Here is a 27,648-nt window from a genome sequence, read left to right on the forward strand (position 1 = left end):
CAGGGATTCTGTGGTATTTTAGTTTACTAGACCACCAAAATGCAGTATACCAGAAATGAGTTGACTTTTATAATGGTTATTTATTTGCTTGCAAGCTTACTTTTTTAAGATTGGGCAAAAAATCCAAATCAAGGCATCATTAGGCAATGCTTCCTCCCCAAAGACTGGCTGCTGGTGATCCTGGGCTCTCATATGGCAAGACATGTGACAGTATCTGCTGGGCTCTCCTGTCTCTTCTGAGCTTCCTTTAGTTTTCTCTCTCTGCTCCTATGGCTTTCTCTCTCTGTTTCTTTCTCCTTGTATTAACCCCTTTTATAAAGGACTATCTCAGGAAGATTAAGATCCACCTTGGGTTGTGCCCTACTGAAGTAACCAAATTGAAGGCTCTTTATTGAAGTAACTTAATCAAACTTTCCACATATATAGGTCTATACTCACAGGAATGGATTAACTTTAAGAACATAATTTTCAAGGGTCTAACTAGCATCAATATCACATGTGGCATCCATCTCCCCACCAAAAATATACTTTGTAGTATTTTTCACAGTTTGAAATGTGTTTATATTTAGTATTTGTATTCTTACTAACTTTTAATACCTTTTCCTCCCATGCATTGCTTTTACTCTATGGGAAGGAACATTCTTTGGTATTTACTTTTTTAAGACAAGCATGTCCTAATTCATTGATTTGCATACAGAATACAATTTGAACATCCGTCATATGCCAAAACTGTTCTAGATGGTGAAGAGCCAAGTTTCTATCTTTTTGTGGCAAGTTCTAAACTTCATGAAATTTATCTTGCTATAGAGGATAGAATTAAAAATATAATGTCAGATCATTATAAGTAAGCAATGGTAAGAGATGGGCAGTTATTGGGTATATAATTCTAGTTATGATTATCAGAGAAATGGTGTCTAAAAAGGAGATATCTGGGGAGAGGCCAGAATAAAGAGAGCCAGCTCTATGAACGTGTGAGGAAAGTATCTTCCAAGCAGAGAGAGCAGTAATTTCTGAGGTAGGAATCAACTTGGCATGTTTCAAGAATAGCCAGAAGGTTGTTATTATTAGAAGCATCTGACAAACTCAGGAGAATGGTAGATATCAATGTGACAGTGTGAATAGGTGGTAATCATCTAGGTCCTGGAAAGCACTGGTAGAGGCTTTGGATTCTCTTGTAGCTCTCAGAGGATCATTGGAAAGGATGGAGAAGGAGAATGACACGATCTGCTCAAACATGATTTTTGTTATTTTAGCACTTCATACTTTTTAAAAATATACATATTTCTAAATAATTTTAGACTTGCAGAAAAGTTTCAAAATTTGTACAAAGAACTCTCTAATCTCCCTCACTCTACTTCCCTCCCATATTAACAATTCACATAACAATAGTCTATATAACACAATTTTCATTTTAAAAGAATGATGCAGGCAGCAGTTTGTAGAACTGACTGCAGGAAGGTGCCTTAAGTCTGGCTCGGTTCTCTAAAGCAGAGCCTGAGAGGGGATTCCTGTGAAGCTGATCCCTGAAGGGAATGCTGTCCAGGAACGTCATGTAAGGATGGCGAGAAGGGGGAAAGTCCAGCAATTCTGTGTCTCAGGTTTCTATTCTTAATCCAAGGCACAGAAGATGTGCTTTAGAGCATAAATCACATGGCAGGCAACGGGGAGCAGCCTTTTATATGCTTCCATCGGTCAGTGAGTAGTTAGCCCTGTGGGGCCACACCATCCCAAACAAGATTAATCGGCTAAGGACAATTTTCTGGGAAAAGGGGGTGGCTATGAGTCTTTAGCTGCTAAAGCAACATTCTGGGATGGGTGAACCTGTCCAATAAAATAAATGTGGGCAGCATGTCACAGAGTATCCTAGAGTCGCATGGGTTTTATATCCTCCAGGTACAAGCCAGTCTGTTGTACACTACATGTAACTTAATGATGAACTTGGAAGTCCCTTTTTCACAGAGATTACATTCAAAGAGAAAAAAAAAAATGAGGCATGTGCAGGAGTAATTGTAGTTTTGACAAAACACGATGTTGTTACATGTTTTATAATATCATGGCAGTCCAGAGGTAAGGAAGATTATTTCTAGTACAGGAAAATCACGTGATAGGTTTCGTTTGAACAAGTCACTGTGGATAGGGAGGCCTCTGAAAAATGAGTAGATAATCCAGCCTAAAGAAATAGAAAACAACCGTTCTTTGAAGCCAAATGCATGTGGAGTTATATCTCAGGGGATCACTTATTAGCCGTGAGATCTAAGAAATGAACTGATTATCTTCAAGTCTCGGTTATCTCGTAAGCAAAATGCTGTATGTATTAAATGAAAAAGAACTATGAGCCAGGTGCTGCAGTGTAGAGCACATGATGTCTTCCAAAACGTCAGCTTCTTAAAAGCCAGGTGTTTAGACATGATTTTTTGAAAATAAAATTTGATATAGTAGTAAATATCTACATATGTTCTTTTGGCACTCTTATATCATCTCTTTAAGTCAAGAATATGGTAGTACACACTTGCTGGTTATTGCTACCTTAAAAGTTTTGGCTTTCCTTAAACAGTGAATGATTATAATATTTTTGTCTATTTCTGAAAATACCATGACTTTAATTTATTTCTATCTCCATGTTTTCTCCTTAAATATCACATTGGTACCATGGTCATTCCTCATAAGTTTTGTTTTTTTCCATTTTCATTTTCTCTCTTAAGATCATAGTTGGGAAAGAACAGGAGAATCTTGGAAAATTTCAGAGCCCCACAAAAGGGAGATGAAAGATGCCCTGCAATGTAATAGCAGTCTTGGTATCATGGGAGAGGTTAAGAAAATGAGCACATGATTAGTGCCATTATCATGCATCACTGAAACTTAGTGAGCCAATGTCTTTATCTCTTGTATATCTTTCAAATTGTGATTCCATTATACTAGATTAGAGCATGTATAGCATTTTACTTTAAAAATTTCTATACTTCCACTGCCTTGGTTCCAGATATTCATCATTCCCTGTTCTGATAAGAATGAGTGCCTTGGGATTTGCTCTTTCTTTATTATTCTTTTCTTTTTATTATCAGTTCTTTATTAAAGACAAAAAGGAGATGTGATCTTTTAAAGATAGAAATGAATTTCTTCTTCATATAAACTTCCCTCTCATCTCTATTACAGGAAAAGTTAGTTGACTCCTTTATTAACTTTTTAATTTAAAAGACTATCTTTTTTATTAAAGGGCTTAAGGGAAAAAAATCATTGATTTGTAGATGTTTAGGACTATAAACCACACTCATACAAAAGCTTTGTTATTTAGTTTTTATCTAGACTATCATTCAGTAACAAAGTATGATGTGACTAGAACTGATAAACAGGGACACATCTTGGCCAGCCTAGGTCAATAATGCAATACATGACACTTTCAAGATCTTTTTACTGATACTGAATCTGAAGAAACAATGTTGTTAATTAACTTGGATTAGCTATTCATCATTTTAGTTTCTATAAATGAGAAAGTTTAATTTATCCTAATGCAAAGACCAATTTTGGGGGGTGACCTCTTTTCATTGCATCGACCTTTTTATTGTATTGGATTGATAAAACAACAAGAGAAGTGTTTTAAATCCTTCTTAAACAATTACTTTGAAATACAATGGCAGCTGCAGGAAATAGGATCATGTTATGTTTCTTTACATAATTATACACTAAGAAGCAAAAATATAAATGTTTTATATGATTCCAAATAGCAAATTAATTATTGAGGTAAAACTAGTAAAACAGGGGCCACTTGCTTTATTTGTTAAGTCATTGCTCAGAGGGTAGTTGAGCATGGGACCTCTCTATTATGTTATACTTGAAGAGCAATATTTATATTTAGTGTGATTACATTTGGGCTATATCTATATGGTTAACTGAAGAATTATTCTCAAAAAATTTTGATCATGCTTTTTCAGTATAATTGTTAAGTTTTGGTCCACTCACATTGGTATACATTTAGCACAAACTCAAAAGCAGCTTCACTCATTTACCTTACCATTGAGGGGTAACTCGGGTGTTTAATGAAGATTCTGATGGGGAGAGATTGTTAATGTTCAGTCCGTCAAAGTGCTTTAAATGCATTTACTTCAAAGTTTGCAATATGCCATTCTAAAGACCAGAAAAATCACAATAATTAATATCTCCAACAATGAAGATTTATTATAGAATCCATGTGTCATGGATCTTCTTACTGTTCTATATTGAAGGGAGGCATAGTTTACTTCCTAAGATATTTTATATATTAGCTATGTTTTTGCAAGAATATACTAACTGAACTCCAGTAACATTACAAAATAATAATAAATTAAATATAAAGGTTTATTTTTTCACCATTGTCATTCAAAACATGAGAACATTGGTAATTGCATGCATTATTTTATTCATTGTTATTCACTGACAGATACCAAAGATTATAATGAAAGCATCTAGTCTTAGAGAAAATTAATGACTAGAGTAAAAAATGTAAGCACCACTGGAATCCTAATTGGGAACTTACTATTAATTCTCCCCTACTATAAACATCAAGTATAAGTTAATTTAAACTCCTCAATGCCCACAGGTGTCTCTCAACACAGTAGTCCAACTCCATATAGGTGAAAATGTTTTATGATTAAGTCCATGAACATTTTATAATCCTAGAAGTTCACTTTCATGAAAGGATTGAAAATATACCTAATTTATGCATAATCGTTTTAGATAATTCTTGGATAAAATTACTTAAATAATGAATTCATTTGTGTGTTATAGTCAGAAGATGAAAATAGAGTATCATGGAAAAGTCTGGTACAAAATTGTCATAATTAAGAAACCAGTATTTACAGAAATTTAGAAAAGCTTTTCCCATATGAAAATTTTACTATAGCTTGTTAAATATAAATTCTATGTAATCTGAATCATGTGTTTGAGATAAGAGTTAAGTCATTTCAATTTGAGTTCTACAATACTGTGATATAGACTGGGAGACAGTTTTATGACCTTTTCATCAATAAGAAAAAGGAATTTTAAAACAATCTCAGATAAATTTCCATTATTTGTCCATGCATGCTGATTTTGCAGGTCTGGCTGTGGATGAGTTTAGCGAACGCATATACTGGGCTGACTTTGAGCTCTCCATCATTGGCAGTGTTTTCTATGATGGTTCTGATTCTGTCATCTCTGTCAGCAGCAAACAAGGTCTGTAAAATGCTTTTTGCTGTTTTTAAATGTTATTGAAAGGTAAATATTTGCATGTAAATATATATATGGAAGCTTTATATCTGGATTTCCTCAAAATTCTTCCTACTTTCAACTTGTAGCTCTTAGTATTGATTAAATTTTCATTCCTACTAGAATAACAAAGAAGCCAGGACAAAAGAACTTCTTGCCTTTAAGACAAACATGGTCCTTTAAGACAAACATGGTCCATTATTGCTCAGACTTAGAAAATAAATTTATTCTCTGACTTCTGTGGCTATCTCATTCAGAGAGCACATCAAATAATTAAGATTAGCACCTAAGAAAACTAATTTTTATTTCAAACTGTAGTGAGAGCAAAGAGGAAATATATGTGGTAAAACATCATAATAAAAATTGTTATAGGTAATTTATAAGAACACTCCCACCCAAGTGAAAGGCAATGTGTAAAAATGGCATTTTACATTTACTACTACTCATCTCAGAATCTACTCATCTTTCCTTTTCCTATATCCTTTTCATCTCCACCTCTCTTCCTGCCTCTTGTTTTTCACTCTCTCACCTGATACTGTCCTTGCCTGGGCTGTATAGTTCTTTCTGCCGAATCTAAGTCATCCTCCCCCCCTCCTTTTTTTTCCTCTTCCCTACCTCAAACCCTTCCCTTTTTTACTACAAATTGGTCATAATAGGCATTTGAAATGTTTTGACTCTGGCTCTGCTTCCTCTTTTTTTTTTTATGAAATCAGAGAAGTTGAAAGAAAAAAAATAATTAAATTGCACTTTCACTGTGCTTTTGCCTAAAGCATTCTTTGTATCAATGACCCCTATCGAAAAATTAATTATACTTGCTTGTAATTTCTCACAATAAAGTTGACCTGTTTTAGTTTAAGTGGACATTTTACTATTTCAAGAAACATTGAAGAAAAATATATGCACTTAAAAGGCATTTTCTAGATAATTAGTGAAATATAAATGTGGCCAATTTAGTTCTTATAAATTTTAATACCAAAGTTGAATTAATTAAATGTGAAAAATGCTGGTCACTATTATTTTTAGTCAAACTAGTCACATGTATGTTTGCCATCTGCCAATTTTTCTCTATGCCATTTCTAAAACGGATATAAGAGTAATATCAATTTTTAAAAAAATTTTACTCTAAAATCAACCTCTGATTGCCTGATTACCAAATGGACAATCTAATTTGAACACTAATTTGGTCCAAAACATGAATTGAGAGTTTTGTAAACTGCCTATTTTGGGCTGGGTACGATTGGCCTGTAGGCTTTTATTTTGTTTATCAATTTTACAGCAGAGAAATTTATTCTGCTTATAATAACCCCCCAGAAAATGATCTGTAAAATGCAGATGATTAAAGTGATGATGGAATTTTTTTTATATTCTGAGTGAGATATTTATTATCTCACATATTCTTATCACAAAGAAATTATTTCTAACAACTTTGTAGCTAATATAAAAAATATGCCAATACTGTCAGTTTTTTTAAAAGAACAGAAATGAATTTTTATGTAACCTTGGATAAACTTAGATGATTTCCTTAAGTCTAAGTATGTACATAGCAATTTCTATAATTTCTCCTTTTAAAAATTCTAGGCTTATTGCATCCACATAGGATTGATATCTTTGAAGATTATATATATGGAGCAGGACCTAAAAATGGTGTATTTCGAGTGCAAAAATTTGGCCATGGTTCAGTAGAGTACCTAGCATTAGCTATTGATAAAACAAAAGGTGCTTTGATATCTCATCGTTATAAACAACTAGACTGTAAGTATAATATTTTATAAAGGTAAATTTTCTCTCTTATGCCTCCCAAAAGAAAATATTTTTAAATATCTTAAGTATTTCGAGGTCTTAACCTTAGTGATGCTAATATTGTTCTCACCAAATTATCGAAGTCAAGATTTAGATAATGCAAAAGTTTCTATTTTGCCATAACAGATATAAAAATGTTCAGTATTTGGTTATATTTTCTTGGAATTTGAATTGACTTTGTTGTTTAACAATGTCTCTTATTCTGTCTAAAAACATTGTGAGTCATTTCAAACCAAAAAAATGTAAGAAAAGTCATCTTTAGCCACTTTTACTCTTATTCTTAATAGCCAGCACCTGGCATAGCATTACCATTTCATCTTTTAGAGCATCCGAAGAAAGCTGAAGTTTTCTTTGATCCATTGTAATAATTTAATAATAATTGTTACTTTCCCCCATAAAAGGGAGTTGGCAAGTAAATGAGGTAATTATCTTGAAAAAATATATTTCAAACACTACTATCAAAAGACACTGAAGTAAGAAGTAAAAAAGTAACTGCAATTTTATAGATCTGTCTTTATATGTGAGTTTCCTCTTCAAGAAACTGTTTAAGGTTTATTTATAGATATTCCTCATGGCAAATAAAAAGGAATTTTTATCTTGCTTAGTGCAATTATCTTGAAAGATAAGTGATGTTTGTCCAAATCAATTTTGGAAATAGTTTACAACAGTATATACCCAAAAACTTCCTGAAATTCGATCCAAATGTTTGCCACACTTTGCCAGTGGTATAATGCATATGGTTCCAAGGTTCATGTACTTTCAACTTATATATTCATTTTATTTCATTTACCCTGGTTCTGACCTAGCATGCTTCAATTTGCTTCTATCAAACTCCTGATTGATTTAATTAAAAATGTTTACTTTGACACCAATCAATTTTAGCTTATCAAGAACTTAAGGGCCCCCTTTCTAATGCTGCACCAATTTTTCATACCAATGAAAATAGTCTATATATGGACTCTCAAAGCATATCCCTCAGCATTGTGGTAAGGATCATTTAAATTTTTTAATCAGGCTGAAGGATTTTTAATGGAATATTATATTCTGCTGATCATGCTGAGAAAATTGATTTACTTATTACCCAATATGGATTTTTTCAGAAATTTAAAAAAAAAAAATTGGATGTTTTTTTTTTCCTTATGTTTGTTTCTGAAGGACAGAGAAGTAGTTTAATGTGAGAACACTTCCTCTTAATCCTGTAGTCTGTTAGATTCATATTCATTTTAATAGGCAAATATTGCCACTTTTATAAAAATAAAGTCCTTCCCTGAATAGAATAGTTTTTGAGTAGGGAGTATTTAGGAAAGAAAACCACTTTCATAGCCATCAATTCAGTTACCTAGATGCCTTATCCCTTTCCCTCTAATAAAAGAAACTCTATTTCTGTCCAATATACCTAGGGCGAGCCAAGAAGTAGCTCTGACTGCAGAAAATGCTGATTGGATAGAAATTTAGATGAAAATAAATGTGACACATGCTCATACACACAAAGTCCTATCTAACAGGAAGAAAATTGTACCAAACAATGTTTCGGATTTTTTTTTTCAGGCAGGAGTTTATTAGGTCACCAGCATGGCGGAGGTCTGAAGAGAAACTTCAGCTCCAACAATGTTTTTTGAGAGGAGAAAATCATATCTTTGTGTTTAGAAATGACAAATGCATATACATACATAGATATATGTTTGTATTTTAAGCCTTTGTAAATACTAGGAGGAAGTCGTTTCTGTCTGTTAGAACACTGTCTGAAAAAGACCTGAAATGAGGCTTGGATCTCTGAGGACTTCTGATTGCCTTACTTTTAGTCAGAGCCTAGACTGCGCTCTGGAACCTCAGACCAACTCTATTGCCAAAAAACAATTAGTCACAAGCATGCAAAGTGTAGAGTTGAATAAAAGCTTCTCCCATGTGGGAAATACAAATTAAATTAAATTTCTAATTTCTGATGGTGGTTGGGAATAATTTGAAATCAGGTATTTATACTAGAAATTTGATGTGTTGTCTTTTCAACATTGCTGATTCACTTTTAACTTTATTGAATTTTACATTTTTAAAACCTGTTGTATTGATACTTAAACTCCTTTTAAAATTGTCTTTTGTTTTGCTTTAATCAGTACCCAATCCATGCTTGGATTTAGCATGTGAATTCCTCTGCTTGCTGAATCCTTCTGGGGCCACCTGTGTGTGCCCAGAAGGAAAATATTTGATTAATGGCACCTGCAGTGATGACAGCCTATTAGGTGGGTATACTTCATTATTATAGAAAGAATGAAATAATCCTTGTGATAAATTTTCACAATTACTGAAACAAAATTACCTACTCAATCATCAATTTAGATGCCTTCCTATCAGTGGTTCTTGAACGACTGGATAAACTATCGTTCTACCTCAGCTGAATACTTCCTATCAATCCATTTTACAGTTTTTCACGAGACAATATTGAACACTTAACATGCACTTTAACAATAGATTAAGAACTTTGAAGTCATGACCATTATCAGAAGACATTTTATATAGCTCTTGTATCAGAAAAGACAATGATATTTTTGAGGATGCCATTTTGTTATTGAATTAAATCTAACCTAAGTATCCATTTATTTGTTCAAAAAAATTATAATAGAAACCTAATATATGCCAAACACTGATTTAGAATACAGGAATAAACAAAATTGACAAGGTTCCTTTACTCATGGAGAATACATATTAAAAGTGAGGGTTGAAACATACAATAAAACATTCAAGCCATTATTTCAGATACTGGTAAGTGCTAAATAGCAAAAACAAGAAATGAGTGTGGTGGGAAAGGACAAAAGCGATGTCTCTTGGATATCCAAGTAGAATGACATACAAGACATAAGTCACAATGGAAAAATTGTACTTAAAAGAAAAGAAAAGCAGCATTTATTAACACAGGGGTCCAAAATCCCTTGAGGATCCATTTTCCAATGAGATACAAACTTAGGGTCTTTTCATAGCAGGGTTTCCTACTTTTTGTATTTCCCACTGTTGGAATGAATTGCTCACTTAAACACTAAGTCATTGCCCTCAGTCAGCATGTCTGCCTCCATGTTGTATTTTCCTTTTTCTCTGTTGCGAGTTACATTGCAATTTGAAGACTTACTCTTTCATTTAATTAGTAATCTGGAAGCATTCTATATGCAAAACTGAAGAGGTTGTAAAGATGAACTGATAAATGGCATGAACACCAATAAGTAGAAGGTTGACTAGTGATACAAGTCAAAGAAGAGAGAGATAAAACTGGATGAGGATCCAGACAATTATCTACTTACATGATCAGTTAGAACTTTCTGTAGGATATGATCTTAGAACAGGATCTGAAAAGATGGACTGGACTTAGATTAAATGATAATGAGAAAGGGGGGCACTGAAAAAGGAGAAACTGTCTGAAAAGTTATGGAAATATGACATGTAATAAAAATGATTCTTTTATTTCATTTAATGTGCAGGATGTGTAAAGGGCTGTAATTGGTGATACAATTGGAAAGTTCTTGACAGAAAGCTAAGTGTGAGCCTTGCATAATAGATATCTTAGATGGGCATTTTATTTCCAAAGACTTATTGAAAGGGTTAGCGTCACTGGTACTAAGGTATGCCCTTTCCTTTCACCAATTCTTTTCCCAACTAGAGTAGCCGTGGTCTCAATAGAGATGGCAGAATAAAGAATTAAGTAGGTGAACATTTTAAAATGTTACCAGGTACATTTTTTTTTTCACTTGCTGCTCTACTTAACTTCTCAGAAACAGATTCCTAAAAATGCCAGCGACTCCTTCCTTTCTAGAAGATATACCATGTCTTCACTAGTCCCACACCACACTCAATGCTGTTGCAGGTACCTACCACATGTCATGTCTGCTTAGAGAATCATTTGGGTGGGAGAGATACCTGGGAGATACATCCTGAGGAAGCACAGAATACATCCTGAGGAAGCACAGAATACGGGAGTAATGTTGCCAGTGAGACTATCGCACTGGCTTGGATGTTATGCGTTTTTTTAATGGTCAAATTTCAGATATGTTTTGTTGTATTTTTCTGTATAACTAGACATCATTTTCTCTTGGGCATAACTCTTCTCTTTTCCTCTCTGATTAGTCCAAATTATTTATGCCACATTGGAAAGACTTGGCCTGGTGTAGGGCTGAGGTAGAGCTTGTGATTAAGCCACAATCTGCCATATAGCTTATGTCTGTGGCTCTGGACTTCCCCAATCTCAGTTTCTTCTGTGCAAAATTGGATTAACAGTAAATGCTATTACACCTACTGTCACCAAATGTTCTGTGGCCTTATGAGCAAGGCATATTTCTAAAAGTATTGTATATTTCATCTCATTTAATTCCTATAGGAAGCGATATGATATTGTAATTGTTCCTGTTTTATATTAATAGATAAGAAAACTGAAACATAGAGAAGCTGAATTAATTTTCAGAAGTTGCTTAGTAAGTAGTGGTACCCCACAGAAAGGGCAGTCCACATTTTTAACCATGAGCATGGGCCCCAGTGCTTCCATATAAGTCACATTACCCATTTTCAGAGACATGGGAGGGATTAGAAATAACACACATCAAGTACCTATGCAATGCCTCACAAAAAGTAGACACACAGCTCTGTAAGGTAAGTGTGTCACCATGAAGTTGGTAAGAAAATGAAAGACATTTTTGCTAGATTAATTCATCAAACTATAAGTTTTATGCTTGAAATAAGGGAGCTTATTTACCTAAATTCTTACTTAGGTCAAAATCTAAAACTTTTTCAGAGATTTCAATTTTATTCTTTAAACCCTGCTTGAAAGGCAGGATTCCAGAAACCTCAAAGTTCATTCTTATAATTTAAAATAAAACCTTAAATTTAATCAGAGGGTTAAAAAATATTCACATTGTCCTCAAAACATGTGAGCTTTGATAATAAATGGCTTGGAACATTAATGGATTTCATAATTATTGATTGGTGAAGATAAATGCCAATTGATTTTTCCTGACATTAAGATTTGATATAGCCAAGTTTTTCAGCTCTTTATAATTACTTGCCTTTCTCTAGCTGCTATTGTTAAATGATGAGCACACTGAATATTTTTTAATCTTCATGTAAGAAATTTGAAATTCAAATGTTACTAATTCTTGGGGAAGTGTTCACCTGTTCTTTCTTGGGTTGATTATAATTCTTGGAGGCTGGCTTCTAGGGGGTGATTTAGCTATTGACAAAAGCAGTCTTCCTTTTCATTATGGAACTATTGCCATAGTTTTTGAAAGAATATAACTCCACTTCTATTTCATCCAGCAGTGTTGTACTTTTAAATTTCTCATACCTAATGAGACACATTACAGAAATGCATATGTCCCAATATGTGCAGGTTTCTAATGCCTACATGATTTTCAAAGAACATTTACAGGATAGAATAGGTCCTCCTTTAACAATCCAACTATGATTTTAACGTCTTAACTGTTTATTTTTACTCGTCACATTCACAGCTCCTATTAGGACATTTCTTGACAAAAGAGTTAGAAATGTTTTGGTAAATTTTATATTATGCTAGTGTATTTTCACTCTTGATATTTCTTGAGAGTCCAACCTCTATATTCAACAGTTTGCTGGAGGAGATTCCCACTTACTTTTTCATAAGTGTTTCCAATTTAATAATTCCAAAGTTAAATCACCTTTCCAGTTCTTATTGTCCTTGTGTTTCATACTCCAGAAGCTAAGGATGAGCCTTAACTTTTCCTTACCTCCTTTACACAACACCAGTATGAATTTGGCCTCCCAGTTAACCTGTAAAATGTATCCAGATTTATCCATTCTGCATTACTCTACTGGAGGCCATCATCTTCTCTAGCCTGGATACTCTAAACAGAGTCTCTGATCAGTCTCAGGGGTAGTTTTGGTCTATCCCTTGCCAAAATTCTCAGAATTTTTCAAAGACTCTACATTGCTTTTGGGGTCAAGTCTAAAATCCAAGTATCTTCTCTGATATTTGGGTTATCTCTTTAACTCCTTAACCTCATACCATTTCCTTCCTTCTCTTTAATCTTGGGCTAATCTTCCAGTCCCTCCAGTGTTCACCTTTCACTGACGTCATTCCATTTGAGCTATACTCTCAGTGTACATTATACTCACTCAGTAAATAATGGCACTCAGTAAGTAATGAGGAGTAAAAAATTTACTAGGTTACTTTACCAACTATGTGCCTGATGTACCTATAGAAATCCAGCAGTACATTTTGAAGACCCAGCTTTCAGTTCTTCATCTTTGTGCTATTCAATTGTTAATGTGAAGCTGAGTCAGATTCTTATTTTTATGTAGGCATGTATAGTACATACTTAATTCAAAATATTTAGGGAGTTTTATAATTTTAAGTGTTTAGAATTTCTTATTTCACTTACTATTTACTGTGAACCTATGAATTAAATTGTACATTAAAGCCCCTTTAAAAATGAGGAAACTTTTAGGCAAATTTGTATGCCTAGTAAGTGGCATAACTAGAACCTAAACCACAGGTTTCATTAAACCAACAGTCATTTTCTTTATGCTTTATATACTGCCTTATGGAAGAGTTCTTGCATTACCAATGCAAACTTTAGTAGTACCAACTTAAAGCTCACCTACATGGTGAAGTATCTGAGGCAAGTCTCAGATTTGTGTGACACTGTTGACAGATAGTCTTTATTTATTTATGGCAATGGAAATGATAGTTGAATAAAAACCTCTTGTGATCATTGCAGTAATATATTCAAGTTTTTTCCGTGTATAGACCAATATATCTCAAATAAGGACTACAGGCTATGATTAATTAAGTTTACTCAATTTCACAATAAAAATATAGGCATGACTTTAGTAGAAGGCATATTGTAGAATGGAATGCCTCTTATAAGAGTCTCAATCATTTTTGTTTTGTGGATAATGTGCCCTGCTCTAAATAGACCAGTATTTCTAATGGAGCAAGACCACTTCATCACTCATAGCAAAATAACCTGGGAAATGTTTCTAAACCAATCTTTACATAAAAGAGACTCACGAAGTTTGTTAAAATAATTCTCCTGCCCCAGAGTTTGATTATCCTTTCTTGTTCCCAGACAAAAATTCTTAAGTAGATAGATCATGCTGAGTAGTTTAGAACAAATATCCATATGGACATTTTTTCAGACACAGTTCAGTCATCTTATACCAAGTCTACATGACTTTAAATTACAAGGTTTTTATGTAATTAATAAAGACTGACATCAAAGAGTATTTCTTCATTAGACATTTCCTTATACTCTAAATTTAACTCATATACTATAAATAAATCTTACATATTTCACTGTGCTTTATTTTCAACTGTTCAAAAAAAGAAATAGTCTGTGTTTACCTGTATCATAAAAAAATGCCATAGTTGAAAAATACTTTATTTTTAGAAAGTTTCAATACATTTTCATTGTTTAACATGTATAAGAAATGGCTAATAATGCTTTAATTCTAAAGAAGAATTAAAGGTAGTTTATTTACATTCTCTCTTCAACAATTGGAATCTATTTCTCTGCTTTCAGAGAGTATTTAATTTTATTCTACTTTTGTACTTTAGGGTAGTTATTTTAGGAATTTTTAAGAAGTAATAAGGCCCTATTATTTAAATATTTATATTTATTTTAATTATTCTTATTCAACCATCCACTGAATGGCATCTTAATTTGTGCATTTCTTCTTGTAACTAGATGATTCATGCAAATTAACTTGTGAAAATGGAGGAAGATGCATGTTAAATGAGAAGGGTGATTTGAGGTGTCTCTGCTGGCCTAGTTATTCAGGAGAAAGATGTGAAGTCAACCACTGTAGCAACTACTGTCAAAATGGAGGAACTTGCATACCATCTGCTCTGGGTAAATATTTGTCATTGTTTCTTCAAATCATTTGCATTTTTCCTTAAATGTGAAAATATAAAAGAATAATTAATGTTACAAATATAATTATCCATATCTCAAGAAAATTAAGAATATGTTAACACAGACTGAATTTAATAATTTATTCAACATAATCAATTACATTTTTTCTAAATTCAGTGTATCGACATTTAAAGTCACAAAATTTAACAATGGTAATGATATTGCCGTGTGTTGAACATGTACTATGAGAAAGGGCTGAATGCTTTCTGACCCTAGCTCAGAATAATTAAGTAGAGCCAGTTTTCCAAGACTGATACATTTGACTCCAAAGTCTGTCTTCTTTATTGGAAGATTAGATTCTTTAATGCTAAAAATCAACTGTTATTGAAAATTAGGTTCATTTTAAATGTGGAATTAATTAACTTACTAATACATTTGATAGCACTTTAATTCCTATATAAAAATATAACTTCGTTGGTATTGCAATGTAATGTATGATGTGCTTAGGAAATATCAGGTTACCGCACATTAGGATATACTTGAGGTTATTATTAATTTATGTAATAGCCATGTTTCCCAAAAGTGTTCTCTAAAACACATAGGTGAATATTGAAACATATTTTCTTACTGGCTTATGTTAATTTAAAATTTGTTCCCATGGGGAAAAAATTAACCCCAATGCATAATAAAAATCTAATTTACAAATTCCAATATCCAGTTCAAGAGATATTATGTGCCTATTAGAGTGCAATCTTTGCATATTTAATTCTACTACAATAAAAGCAAATTTAGTTGGTCAAATGAAAATCAATCCATATGATCTTCATAACCCTTACATGTTTAATTTCTCTCTTACTGGGAGCTCTCACTGCTTCTATTGCTTATATTATTCTTTGTAGTACTTAGCATAATGCTAAGGGGAAAAGCCACATGAGGAAGGTTTTCAAAGGCGTTCAGAGGAATCAAGCTGTTTCTAATTTGTGTTCTAATAGTAAAAGCATTGCTGTTTCTTTAAGTTTGATAGTTTTAGGTCTATAATAGTTTTGACTTATGATTAACTGATAATTAAGGTATTCCATCTACCTAGTAACATTCTGAAAAAAGTATCAGCAGGTTGATTAAAATCGAAAAGCCACTAGGATTAGGACTCAAGGCATATTTTTATTCTGCTTAAGTAAGCCAGTCCATAAGGTAGAGCATATTCTACTGCTAGAAAAACTGTAGCACTTGGCCCTTTACTGGGTCCTTAATTCAGTGAGCAAACGAGAATCTATGTTGAATGAATATGTGCTAAATATATATGAACTGTAACTGTACTTTAGTAAAACGTAATATTTCCTTTAAGGAAGAAGTTTTTCTTAGACGAAGTGAGATGTCTAGAGTGTTTATTATTTAATTGTTAATCTAATTTTTTCATTAAAATAATGAAAATTGTTGGGGTATAAACAGATGATTTATTTTATTTATCTTTAGAAAGATTTGGGTAGACTAAACAATTTGACAGTCTAAACAGTACTTATCTATTAAAGCTGCAAAGAGATCCAAAAAGATAAATCACTATAACACTGAATTTGCTGTCCTGTTAATGTATTCTGAATTGTATATGTATGCAGCAAAGCTTTTAATGTTTCATTCAAATCATTTGTCCAGACTTTGATACATTCATAAGATCTGTAATACATCAACTTTTATCTATGCATTACAATTATTAGCTCTTAATTTATATAAGTAATAGTTCAAGAAAAATTATGTTTTAAATTAATATTAGAAATGAGTCACATGAACTCAACTTGAGATATTGCCATGCAGTTTGCATATTATTGTTATTTAACATATGATATCCAATTAAGACATTTAGAAAACATTTTTCACTTTTGAAAAATGTAGTTTATAAAAACATCATTTGGTATTATAGACTGTAGAACCTCATTATCTCCACACAAATGCTAATTTGTTAAACAAATCTCAATGGGCAATTCATGGATTTATTCATTGTTGGTTTACTTACAGTTAAGCCTTTTGGCAAATTCCTATGTGGACACTATAAAACTAGGGTTTGGGGCAGCTTTAATTAAAATTTATAAGTTTATGACAGTTGTATAGAACTGTAATAATTGAACAAAGGAAATGTCACTAGTTAATTAAAAGCACACATCTGAGAGGCATAATTAAATTTTTGCATGTAGGAGTGAGCTTTTTCTCATTCCTTAAGGATTTTTAAAAAAATAATGAACACTAACAATAAAATATATGAGCTATATGAATATGAGATATTTCCACAAGTGATTATATCAATTTGAGGTTAATCTTTAATTATATGTATATTTCTTTTCTAAGGAATGAGCTTACTGTTTGGTATTTACTCCTAAAGGACAGTGTACCCAAATACTTCTAATCCTAAAGTTTGGGAAAAGATTGGAAAGTTTGAAAATATAAAAGCAGAGTTGGCTAGGTGAAGAAGAGTTACAGTGTGATTTTGTAAAATGGGCAGTACATTTGCATTGAATTAAGTAATTAAGAAGGAAAGAGGAAGTTCTCTTGTAGCACTCTATGCCACCACATCTGTGGACTTTGTCAGTGAAAGATCCTTTCTAGAAATGAGGAAGGAGGTTGAAAGACGCCCATTAATAGAAAGGAAAAAAACAACAGTCTCTCTAATGGGAAGTTCCCTTGACATAACAAGTAGTTACATGGTAAGAATTTTTCTTCTCATTCAAGTATTTCAGTCCACACAACTGCTGCAATTCACATTGTAGATTTTGCTCAAAGGCAAATTTAGTAGACAAATGAAGTAGAAAAAAAATCCTAGTAAGCAAATGGCAGACTTTCCGCATACACAATCACAGAACCATACTTAAAAGAAGAGGAAGGAAGAAGTAGAAGAAGGAGGATTTGGCAGTGGTAGAGGAGTCAAGCCCCAGTCAGGAATGGATGAAAGCAGCATTCTCAAGTCAGTACCAGAAGAAAGTGTAAATTGACACAAATCTTGCAGCAAGGTATTTGGGAATACTCAACAAGATTTTAAAAGAGCTTCAAAATTCTTTGACCTAAAGATAGTCACATTTAGAAATAAATATCCCAAGGATAACATAATTGTTAAAATGCATAAGGTTTAGAAGTGAGACTCATCAACATAGTGTTAATTATAATATTGTAAAATGGAAGATAAAAACCTGAAACAAAATAATAAATACATAAAATATGACATATCTAAAAGATGAATATTATATGATAGCATGACCAGAGTTTTTAGAATATTTAATAAATGAAAAAAATATTCACATTCTTTTTGCGGGTAAGGCACCAGAGATTGAACCTGGACCATCATACATGGGAAGCAGGTACTCAACCACTGAGCTACACTCATTCCTCACATTATAATTTTAAGTTAAAAAAGAATAAGAAATAAAGTCACTTATTTGAGCCCAACATTGTAAAAATGCATACCTAAAATTTATATAAAGAAATAGATCTTTTTTATACTGTATTATCCAAATATCCATAATTAACATTTATTAAGTTGTCATTAGAAATTAAAATAATAATTACTATTATTTTCAGGGTCATGATAATTAATATGTATGGGATACTTACTAAGTGTTAGACATTGTTCTCTAGCCCTGAATCCTCACAACAAACCTTTGAGAGAATGAAAGCAGGATTCTCTGCAATTCTGCTGCTGGCTTTATTAATCACAGTTATTGGTTTCATTTGGACCATAAGGTGAGAGCAACACTAAACATTTCAGCTTTGTGGAATATAGCAGAATACTTAGCATAGGCTTTCCAGGCTAATGTAAGAAGGCTTGAGTTGGCTGACTATTCACCAAAAAGACAAATAAGATGATTCAGTCTCATTTCCACAATGCCTGCATAAAAATGAACTTTCCAGAAGTACAGATAGATTATGACCTATAATTTGTAGTATATTAAGTAGTACCTTGGAATGAGCTCTGAATAGTTTTCTGTAATCTTTGTGATAGCCTGACAGCTAGAGTCAACTTGCTAAAATTATATATAAATGGGCACTCACTTTCAGTTCAGGAAAACATTGCATTAAGTGGAAAAGTAGAATGTTAAATCTCTTTATCAAAAAGACTAGCAATTTTTTTAGATCATTCAGAACCTTTATTATCTGAGTCTATGTCAGAAGTGAAGACAGATTTCATGAAGGAAAGTAGTTTTATGGGCAAAAGGTGAAGAGACAGACTTTCCAATTCCAATCTTGTAACTCACTGAATGATGTTCTAGTGATTTGTCTCTCAATATATTTTATTTATTCTGTACAAAAGGATGAGAATGTGGCTTTTGTCCAAATAATAAGTTGTTGTGAGTAAAGAGTATGCACTTTTAAGTAGTACTTCCATAGAAGAATATTGAATGTAAATATTTATACATGTTTTGCAGCCTCAGTGTCAATTAAATGCAACTTTTACTTAGACACAATACATTTATCAGATTATTTGAACTGACTATAGACACATGAGACTAGTTAGATAGAAAACATCTTACCCACAGACAAAAATATAAGACCATCAGACCGATTTAAATATTACAAAAGTCATCAGTCTAAGGAGCCTGGTTCATGTAAACATAAAGAAAATGAATATGAATTCAAATAAAGTGCTTAACAGGACAGCATACTAATGATGCTCAGGAGTATGTATCTACTTCATAGAGATAATAAGTACAGTTACTGCCTCATAGGAAGATCAGATGAAATTATTTTTGCTAGCAATCTTTTGTGGCAATCAACCAAACATTTTTAAGCATTATGTCCTTATAGAAAAACAGGTAATAGTTGCTTTTCCAGTTTTGAGCAGCGACGCTATTATGCCTACTTATATCATAAAATATTGATCAAATCGTAACAGTAAGCAGCATTTTTATTATCAGCTTTAAGTTATATTGTTAAATAAATCTATCTCTAAAAGATAGATACTTATTGGTATAAAACAAATTATTAAAAAATGTCAACACAATACACCTTTGTAATAATCTAATGAAAATATATTCATTTTGAGAAAATGGGTGTTGGTAGTGATTGATGTATTACCTGACTTAAAACTAGAATCCAGCTTTTAGAGTAAATTTTACTCTGAACTTATTAGTAATTACATTGTGATTGCTCTATTAAATAGAAGTATAGCATCTTGGAAATTTAACAAGCATCAACAATGTTATCATTATTATAGCTACTATTATTATTTGAATGCTTAACAAATGCGAAGAACACTGAAAATCCCAAAGGTATGCTATCTTATTTAATTCTTATCACTTTATGATGTTTATATTATGGCATTTTTCAGATGTGACTAGTGTGGTTAAGTGATAAGAATAGCAGCTGAGAACCTAGATTATTACAAAATCAATACTCCCAGACATTACCTATTATCACTGAAAATCAGCAGTATCACATTGTCTGCTATATCACAGACATAGCTAACTATGACATAAAAGTGACATATAGTTAAATAGATCCATTTATTTAGAGATAAACTGTAACCAAATCATGTAAATTGAATACAGTCTCCATTTAACAGGGACTAATGATAAATCCAGGCAGTTACTTATCCAGATAATAGAAAGAAAGCATTCTATTGTTAATATGTATGGAAAATACATTATTCTGAACTGATATGTATTAGTTAACTATGGGCATGCTATGACCAAAGAACAAATATGAAAAATAAAAAAAGAGGAATCAGAAATCCACGTGGAGTTTCTTGACAAAAGCTTATGCACTCGGTCAGGTTTAGGTAATAACCTATGCATTGATAATTTGTCTAATAATAATAATAAAGCTACCTGTTATGGAGGACTTGCTATGTGGCAAACACCCTGCAGGGTGGTTGGCTGGTATATGGTAGACTACTATCACCATTTTATAGAAATGGGAACTGAAATGCAGAGAGGAAATCTAAGTTTTCCAAACGTTCACAGTTCATTAACGCCAAACAAGATTAAATAAGATTTCAGACCCACGCCTTCCTAATACCAAAACCAAATTATTTAACTATTGTACAAAACCTTAGTTTCTACTAAATATTAATTATGGAATATTTTAGAATCAAACAGCTATTCCTGAGACTGTGATTTTGGTATGTAAGGAGTATGTAAGACTAGTAAAATTTACAAAACACTATAGATTCAAAGGCATTTCCATTTTTCTTATGAGCAATATAATCTTTGATTATGTCAATTAATACTTCTTAATAACACCGATTAATGCTTAATGATGATTAGTGGTTTTTGTTATGACTTCACAGTATTTTGCATTAGCTATTAATGGTTACACAATTAAATTACAACAGTTTATTAATTTACTTTGTGATGTGAAAATTTGCTATAACCACTTTAGAAGATACATATAACCCATTTCTATTTATCTATGAACAGAAGCAGTATAAATAAATTAAATTAAGCTCTATTTATTGTATTCATACATCTAGCAAATCACCATGCAAATTCATGGTGTGGAAACTAAATGTGGAGTAGACCTTGCACTTGGAGAACCTATAGTCTAGTGAAAACATAAGATATACCACTGATGATGATCTTTATAAGAAGAATTTTTTTTCTTTTGGGGTGGTGGGAGTAGTTGATGAGCTTTCAGAGTGGTCTGAGATAAGAAAGCATAAAACAAGAAGTGAAAAATGCTGGTCTGAAGTTTAGGAATGATAATAAGTCCAGAGTCAGAAATTAGGACAAAGGCAATCAGAAAGATAAATACTGAAGCCATTAAATTGGATAAAACCTCACTGGAAAAAGGTTTGGAAGAACATATTTTGCGAGACAGAGAGAAAGAATAAAGGTAACAGGAAAAGAGCAGACAGAAAAAAGATAGGGAAATCAATAGTGTAGTATCTTAGCAGTCAAGTGGAAACAGAGCTCACAAGTTGAGGTTTTAGTAAATATTTTTAAACTGTAAAGAGAATTTGAGGAAGATGATGCTCAAGAAGAAATCATTGGATTTAGTGATTAAAAGATTAGAAGTAAGCTTTGTTAAAGTCCATAACTATACATTAAGGAGACTATTACAAGTGAACTTATTTGTAGTTCAACCTTTCTTATGACCAGGGAATAAGAATTGATTTATAGGAGCAATACATACATTTTAAAGGATTTGACCTCTCTTTTGAGAACACAGAAAGAAGTAACAGATCAGGAAATATTTTATATATAAAAAGTTTTAAACTGTAAACTCAGTGAAGAACTGGAATGTAATTTTATGAGTGGAGATTTTACTTTGTCACAAAATGATAGATTTTTATCTTCTTTTGAAGAAGCACCAAGGTGTACATACATTTGACTTGGGGAATGTAGGTTTGCTTTTTTGTTCTGTTTGTTCTCAGTCTCTGTCCATCTGTTTCTCTCTGTGTCTTCTTCTTTTTGTGGATGAGGGTGTGTTCTTTCCTTTTAAAAGATAAGGCATGTTTAGATGCTAAAGAGAGGAGAAGGACTCATGCTTCCAAAGGGAAATAATTGAAAATGTAGGCGTCTGAGGATATGGTTGATGGAGAATTCCTTTTCTACCCTATCATTATCAGAAAAATAAATTAAAATTTTAATTTTATCTTAAATAAATAATCAAAACAAAGCATCATTTAATAAAATTTCCAAAAACATCACAATGATTTTGTAGACATAGTCACAGAGTAAGCCATGCTTGTAAGTGGTGGCCTTTACTCAGTAGGCATGGTAACATTCAGAGCTAACATGTAATTGAGTGTTTCCTATGTGACTGGTACAGCCAGAAATACTTTGGATGTGTTATCCCCTTTGTACTACATAATTCTACATAAACCCCATGAGATAGGTACTATTAATACCCCCATTTTACACACAAAGAAACAAGCAGAGAGTCACACAGCCTGTAACTGGTACAGACAGACTGAACTCAGGCAGTCTGACAGCCTAGGATCTTAATGCCTGAGCTATGGATGCTATAGAACCTGGACTGATGAGAGACAAGAAGCCATCCCTCCTCCTCTTTCTGCAGGTCAGTCGATGCTATTTCTTGCCCCAGCTCCCTGGATACATCGTTGCTATAAATCTCTGTCTCAGTCATCATAATAGTACTATTTTCTTCTCAAATGTCAAAATCAAATTCTGCTACCTAAAAAAAAAAAAACCTTTAAAAATGAATCCATTGAAAGTGGTTAGGATGCATCCGGAGAGATTCTTGATTATGTTAAATGAAACCCATTCTAAAATTCTGAAAGAGATGGTTCATTTCCCAACAGCAAGGTATCCCTGCTAGGTTTCAAGTTAGGTAATGTTTCCCTGAATATGAAAATTTCTGCCTGTCAAAAAGAAATCTTCCCTTCAAAGGAAGAGAAAAATGAGCTTTCTGAAAAATAATTCAGCTGAAATCTAAATAACACTAGGTAGGCGACAAGCTGGTCACTCTGCCCTGGTTTCAAAACAGGAGATGAAATGAAGGCAGTCATTTTTCTGAGTGACTGGGATGAAGGAATTTTCAGGTAAGTCAGCAGCTTATGTGGCATCTTTCAAACTTCTATCTTTTTACTTTTTTTCACTCATAATTTTTTTTTAAATAGAAAGAAGAATGTAACTCTACAGTGCTTAAATCCTACTTCCACTTTCTCTGCTTTGACACTCTGGTTGTTCTAACACACTTTAATTTTTCCTATGCTTTCTGCACTGTTTGTTTCGAATTTAGCTTGTGTTAATTTGTATTGCCACCTATATGTCCCATTTCTCTCTATGTCATTCAGGGGTTCTCTCTGAAAAAAAAAAATTGCTCCTTGTGTTCTTGGCTTTCATTTTTCTCTGTAACCATGTTCCAACACTTATCTTACCTATCCTCTTCATCATCTACCACTATTCATTTTCTGTCTTCACTTTCACCCTTCGTTCCAAAGAAGATAATTTGTTTCTATGTAAGCAACAACTAGAAAAACCACAAACGTTATAAGAAAAATATCTAGATAAAATTAGTATGTCATTTTACAGCAATGGAAAATATGAGGTTACTCAACATTTAATGTCAGTAAGATTGACCTTATTTCATAGCTGCTAAAGAGGCATTTGTCTGCCTTTTACAAATCATATGTTTTAAAACAGTACTACTTGTAAAAATAAATATTTCATTTAGAGCAACAGTTTCTAGCATTTTTAAAGTATTTAGTTCCCTTTCAAAGTAATACAGGTAGGTTTTATTTGGAGGAAATTTGCTCACTTAACCACAAGAATGTTTATAAGAAAGAATGTACAGTTGTCCTTCAATGTAGAACCTATGTTTGGCAATAGAGAAAAAAAAAAACCACATATATATATATGTATACCTCACTTTCACATTGAAGTCTTAGTAAGCCTTGCACTTGTACATTTCTTTGACCTTTCCAATTGTTCTTCCCTGTTTACCAAGGTGAGAATGAAGATGCAATGGGTTTTCTGTAATGCTAGTCAGCTGAGAGACATTTTCTGAGCCCTACTTGAGATTTATAACTACTTTCTTATTTCCTTTCTTGTGATTTCTTTAAATTTTTAAAACCTCTAACCCTCACTCTTTCCCCATACGATTAATAGCCATTAGTTTGAGGGTGTTTTTTGTTATTGTTCTTTGGTTTTCCCTCTTTTTTCCCATAGAGCTCGTTTCTTGTTCCATTTTCTACTATGTCTTCTGCAGGCTGAGCAGTTAGACACTCATTCCTAATATGAGTTAATTGTGTTATGTTCAAAACCTGAAAGGACTGTTCACTGTTTACTGTGATGTTAGTTCCCCCAGAGCAAATAGAGATATCCAAAGATGATCCATCAGATTTGCTATTATGTATTCTTCATATTAAGCTTCTGAATAAGCTTAAGATTTGCTACATTGTAGCAAGACTACAAGTGAAAGTTCCTCGCTGTGAATAAAAATACCAAAGTGAGAGAAAATAGGACTTTGGAATTCTTATGTAGCAAACATAGTAAGTGTATTTAAATCAAATATAAAAAATGCTTAACTTAATAAATCCAATATTTATAGATGACATGCCTATTATAAACTTATTAAATATATATTTATAATTGGTGGAAACTCATGCTTTATGTAGATTCAGCAGCAGTCTGTGGATGATGATTTAAACCTGGGAAATATAATTGTCTATATTTTTTATTCTAATGGACAATACAACCTTCCTTACCACAAATGACTAGTGAAAAAATGTGGGAAAAGCAAATTGAATATGAAAAAGTACTAAGAATAATATAATAACTCATAAAATGACCTCCAATTATTTTATCTGATGTGAGCCTTAGTTATCATCTTATGTAAGCTTCAATGGATACATGGGGAAACTGAGACCCAACATGGTCATGATACTGCCCAAGGTTGCAGATAAAATATTGAACAAACCTAGACCAGAATCTTGACTTCCTAATTCCTATCCAATAATATTTCCATAAACATAAACCATCTCAGTCTAATAACATCCTTTTTTATTATCTTTATTTTTCCAATAGGGAGACCTACCTGCAACTGTGCACTGGGGTTCACTGGGCCAAACTGTGGTAAGACAGTCTGTGAGGATTTTTGTCAGAATGGAGGGACCTGCAGTGTGACTGCAGGAAACCAGCCTTACTGCCACTGCCAGCCTGAATACACTGGAGACAGATGTCAATACTGTAAGTGAAGGCAACACCCAGAAGCCAGTTCTGCAACATGTGATAATGTTTACATTAAGTGATCTCATTACCTCTATCAACTCCCACCATCCTTCAATTCCAGTCACCTCTTATTTTTGAAGTTCATTTCCTTTCATCATCCCAACTCTGACAATCCTTTCTTGTTCCTCATCTTTGTCTTATTTTATCTTTCTTCCTTCCGTAGCTTAGATTCCACAGTCCATCTTTAAAATTTCCTTGTATATACTCTCAACTTTTTCTCCCTTCTCCCCTTGATTGTACTTTCCTGGCAAACCATAAGCACAGCTAAATTCAATTCTCCACCTATCCTGAACGAACACCCCAATAATTAAATGAAATGAAAACACATTGTCATTCAGGCTGGTCTCATTTAAATTTTTATCACTAATCTTAAATGCACATTTATTATGGTTTCTGCTATATTTCACTAGTCCATTGACTCTCCCACTCTCCTAGATGTCTATTTCATATCTTTTCCTTTCTCCTCAAGCCTCTAATACCTGCTCTACAACTTCACTCAGTTGAAAAGCTTGATCTTATTCCATTGATAAAAATGGAAACTGTCTAAAGAGAATTGCTACAAGTTCTCACTACCACATACCTCTCCTATACCCATATGTTCTGTCTTCCCTATTTTTCCTACGAACCTCATGCTCCATCTAATGCTGCACATGCATTAGATCCCTCTGAGCTCTTCTTGGATATAAAATTATCTCCTTTCTCTCCTATCTCATCAATACTTTCCACTGAGTCCTTTCTGTAGAAATTGTTCCTTGTTTTCCTACATCAATTTCTAGCTACAACCTGACTTCCCTACTCATTTTTTTCGACAGTAGCATTGCTCTGAAGAGATTTTATAGTCTATAATTCCTTTCTTTCTATTTTCTTTTGACCTCACCTCTGTCAGTTTTTTATCCTCACTATTCTGCTGAAACATCTTTTATCAAAGGCAGGTTGATTGATTTATTTTAATATCCTCCACATTGCCATATCAATTATCATGTCAATTCCCAACTCTTATTTTACTTTTCCTGTCAGAAACTGTTTATTCTCTGCCTAAAGTACTTCCTTTGCTTGTTTTCCTTGACACCATCATTTCTTGTTTTCATTCCCATTTTACTGGCTGCTTCTCCTCAGGTCCATTGCTGGAGCCTCTTTATCTCCCTGACCTTTAAACATTGTTGTGATTGACAATTCCCTCTGCATATCTCTTTTCTTCTCTATAGCACAGAGTCAGTGAATCTGTACACTGTATCTGTACACTATAATCTGCATATTAGAATCAATTCAATAACTTTTAAAAATAGTTTCCCAGGCATCACCTCCAAAGATTTTGATTTTGTTAGGCCATGATAAAGCATCTATATTATTTACAACATTCCAGATGTTTCAAATAGGCAACCATGGTAGACACCTACTGCCTATGTGATTTCATCCAATTGCATGTTTTTTTATACCACCCAAATGCTAATGATTCTAAATTTATATCTCAAGCTAAATCTATCTCTTGAATGCCAGGTTTTTATACCTAATTGCCTATTTGACATTTTGACTTGGCAGTCACCTGATTTTATCACCCCCAAATTTTTCTACCATAGTGTTTCCCATCTTTGTAGAGGGAAACATTCATTGTTTAGCTAGAAATCTTACAGTAGTTCTTCATTCTTTCCTTCACATCTTAACTTCACTGTCAGTTCCACCATTAAAATATGGCCAGTATCTGAATACTTCTCACCATCTCTGTTCTCACTTCCCTCATGGAAGCAACCAGCATCTCTTGGCTGTTTTTGTTTTTTTTTCCCAAAGTAACAGACTCAGTGGTATTTTTGTATCCATAAGAAAGAATGACTTTCCATCTCAGTCACAATTATTGAGCTCTTTCCATGTTTCAAGCAATTTTTTTTATTTTTGGCCTATGTTCTATTACCTCATTTAATCCTACCAATGACATAAGTATAGTTTTCATTCTCATTTTTCAGAGGATGATACTGAAAAATAGATAACATAAATAGCCTACTCAAAATCACACAGTTTAGTGCCTGTGGCTCAATCACTTGGTCTCCCCTCTATCATATGGGAGGGCCTTGTCCATGTCCTCGGCCTCTTTG

General features: G+C 33.0%; 1 protein-coding gene across 1 annotated transcript in view; it reads left to right on the forward strand.

Annotated features, from left to right (window-relative positions):
* The window catches only part of LRP1B (LDL receptor related protein 1B), a 2,023,931-nt gene that overhangs the window by 1,917,041 nt on the left and 79,242 nt on the right, over positions 1 to 27,648 (forward strand). Inside the window, exons 80-84 of the mRNA XM_058301027.2 lie at positions 5,071 to 5,187; positions 6,799 to 6,972; positions 9,132 to 9,257; positions 14,718 to 14,882; positions 25,358 to 25,519. Of these exons, the coding sequence (XP_058157010.1) occupies positions 5,071 to 5,187; positions 6,799 to 6,972; positions 9,132 to 9,257; positions 14,718 to 14,882; positions 25,358 to 25,519 (744 nt within the window). The remainder of the gene's footprint in view (positions 1 to 5,070; positions 5,188 to 6,798; positions 6,973 to 9,131; positions 9,258 to 14,717; positions 14,883 to 25,357; positions 25,520 to 27,648) is intronic.

This window comes from Dasypus novemcinctus, chromosome 7 (assembly GCF_030445035.2).
Source record: "Dasypus novemcinctus isolate mDasNov1 chromosome 7, mDasNov1.1.hap2, whole genome shotgun sequence".
NCBI classification, from domain to species: domain Eukaryota; kingdom Metazoa; phylum Chordata; class Mammalia; order Cingulata; family Dasypodidae; genus Dasypus; species Dasypus novemcinctus.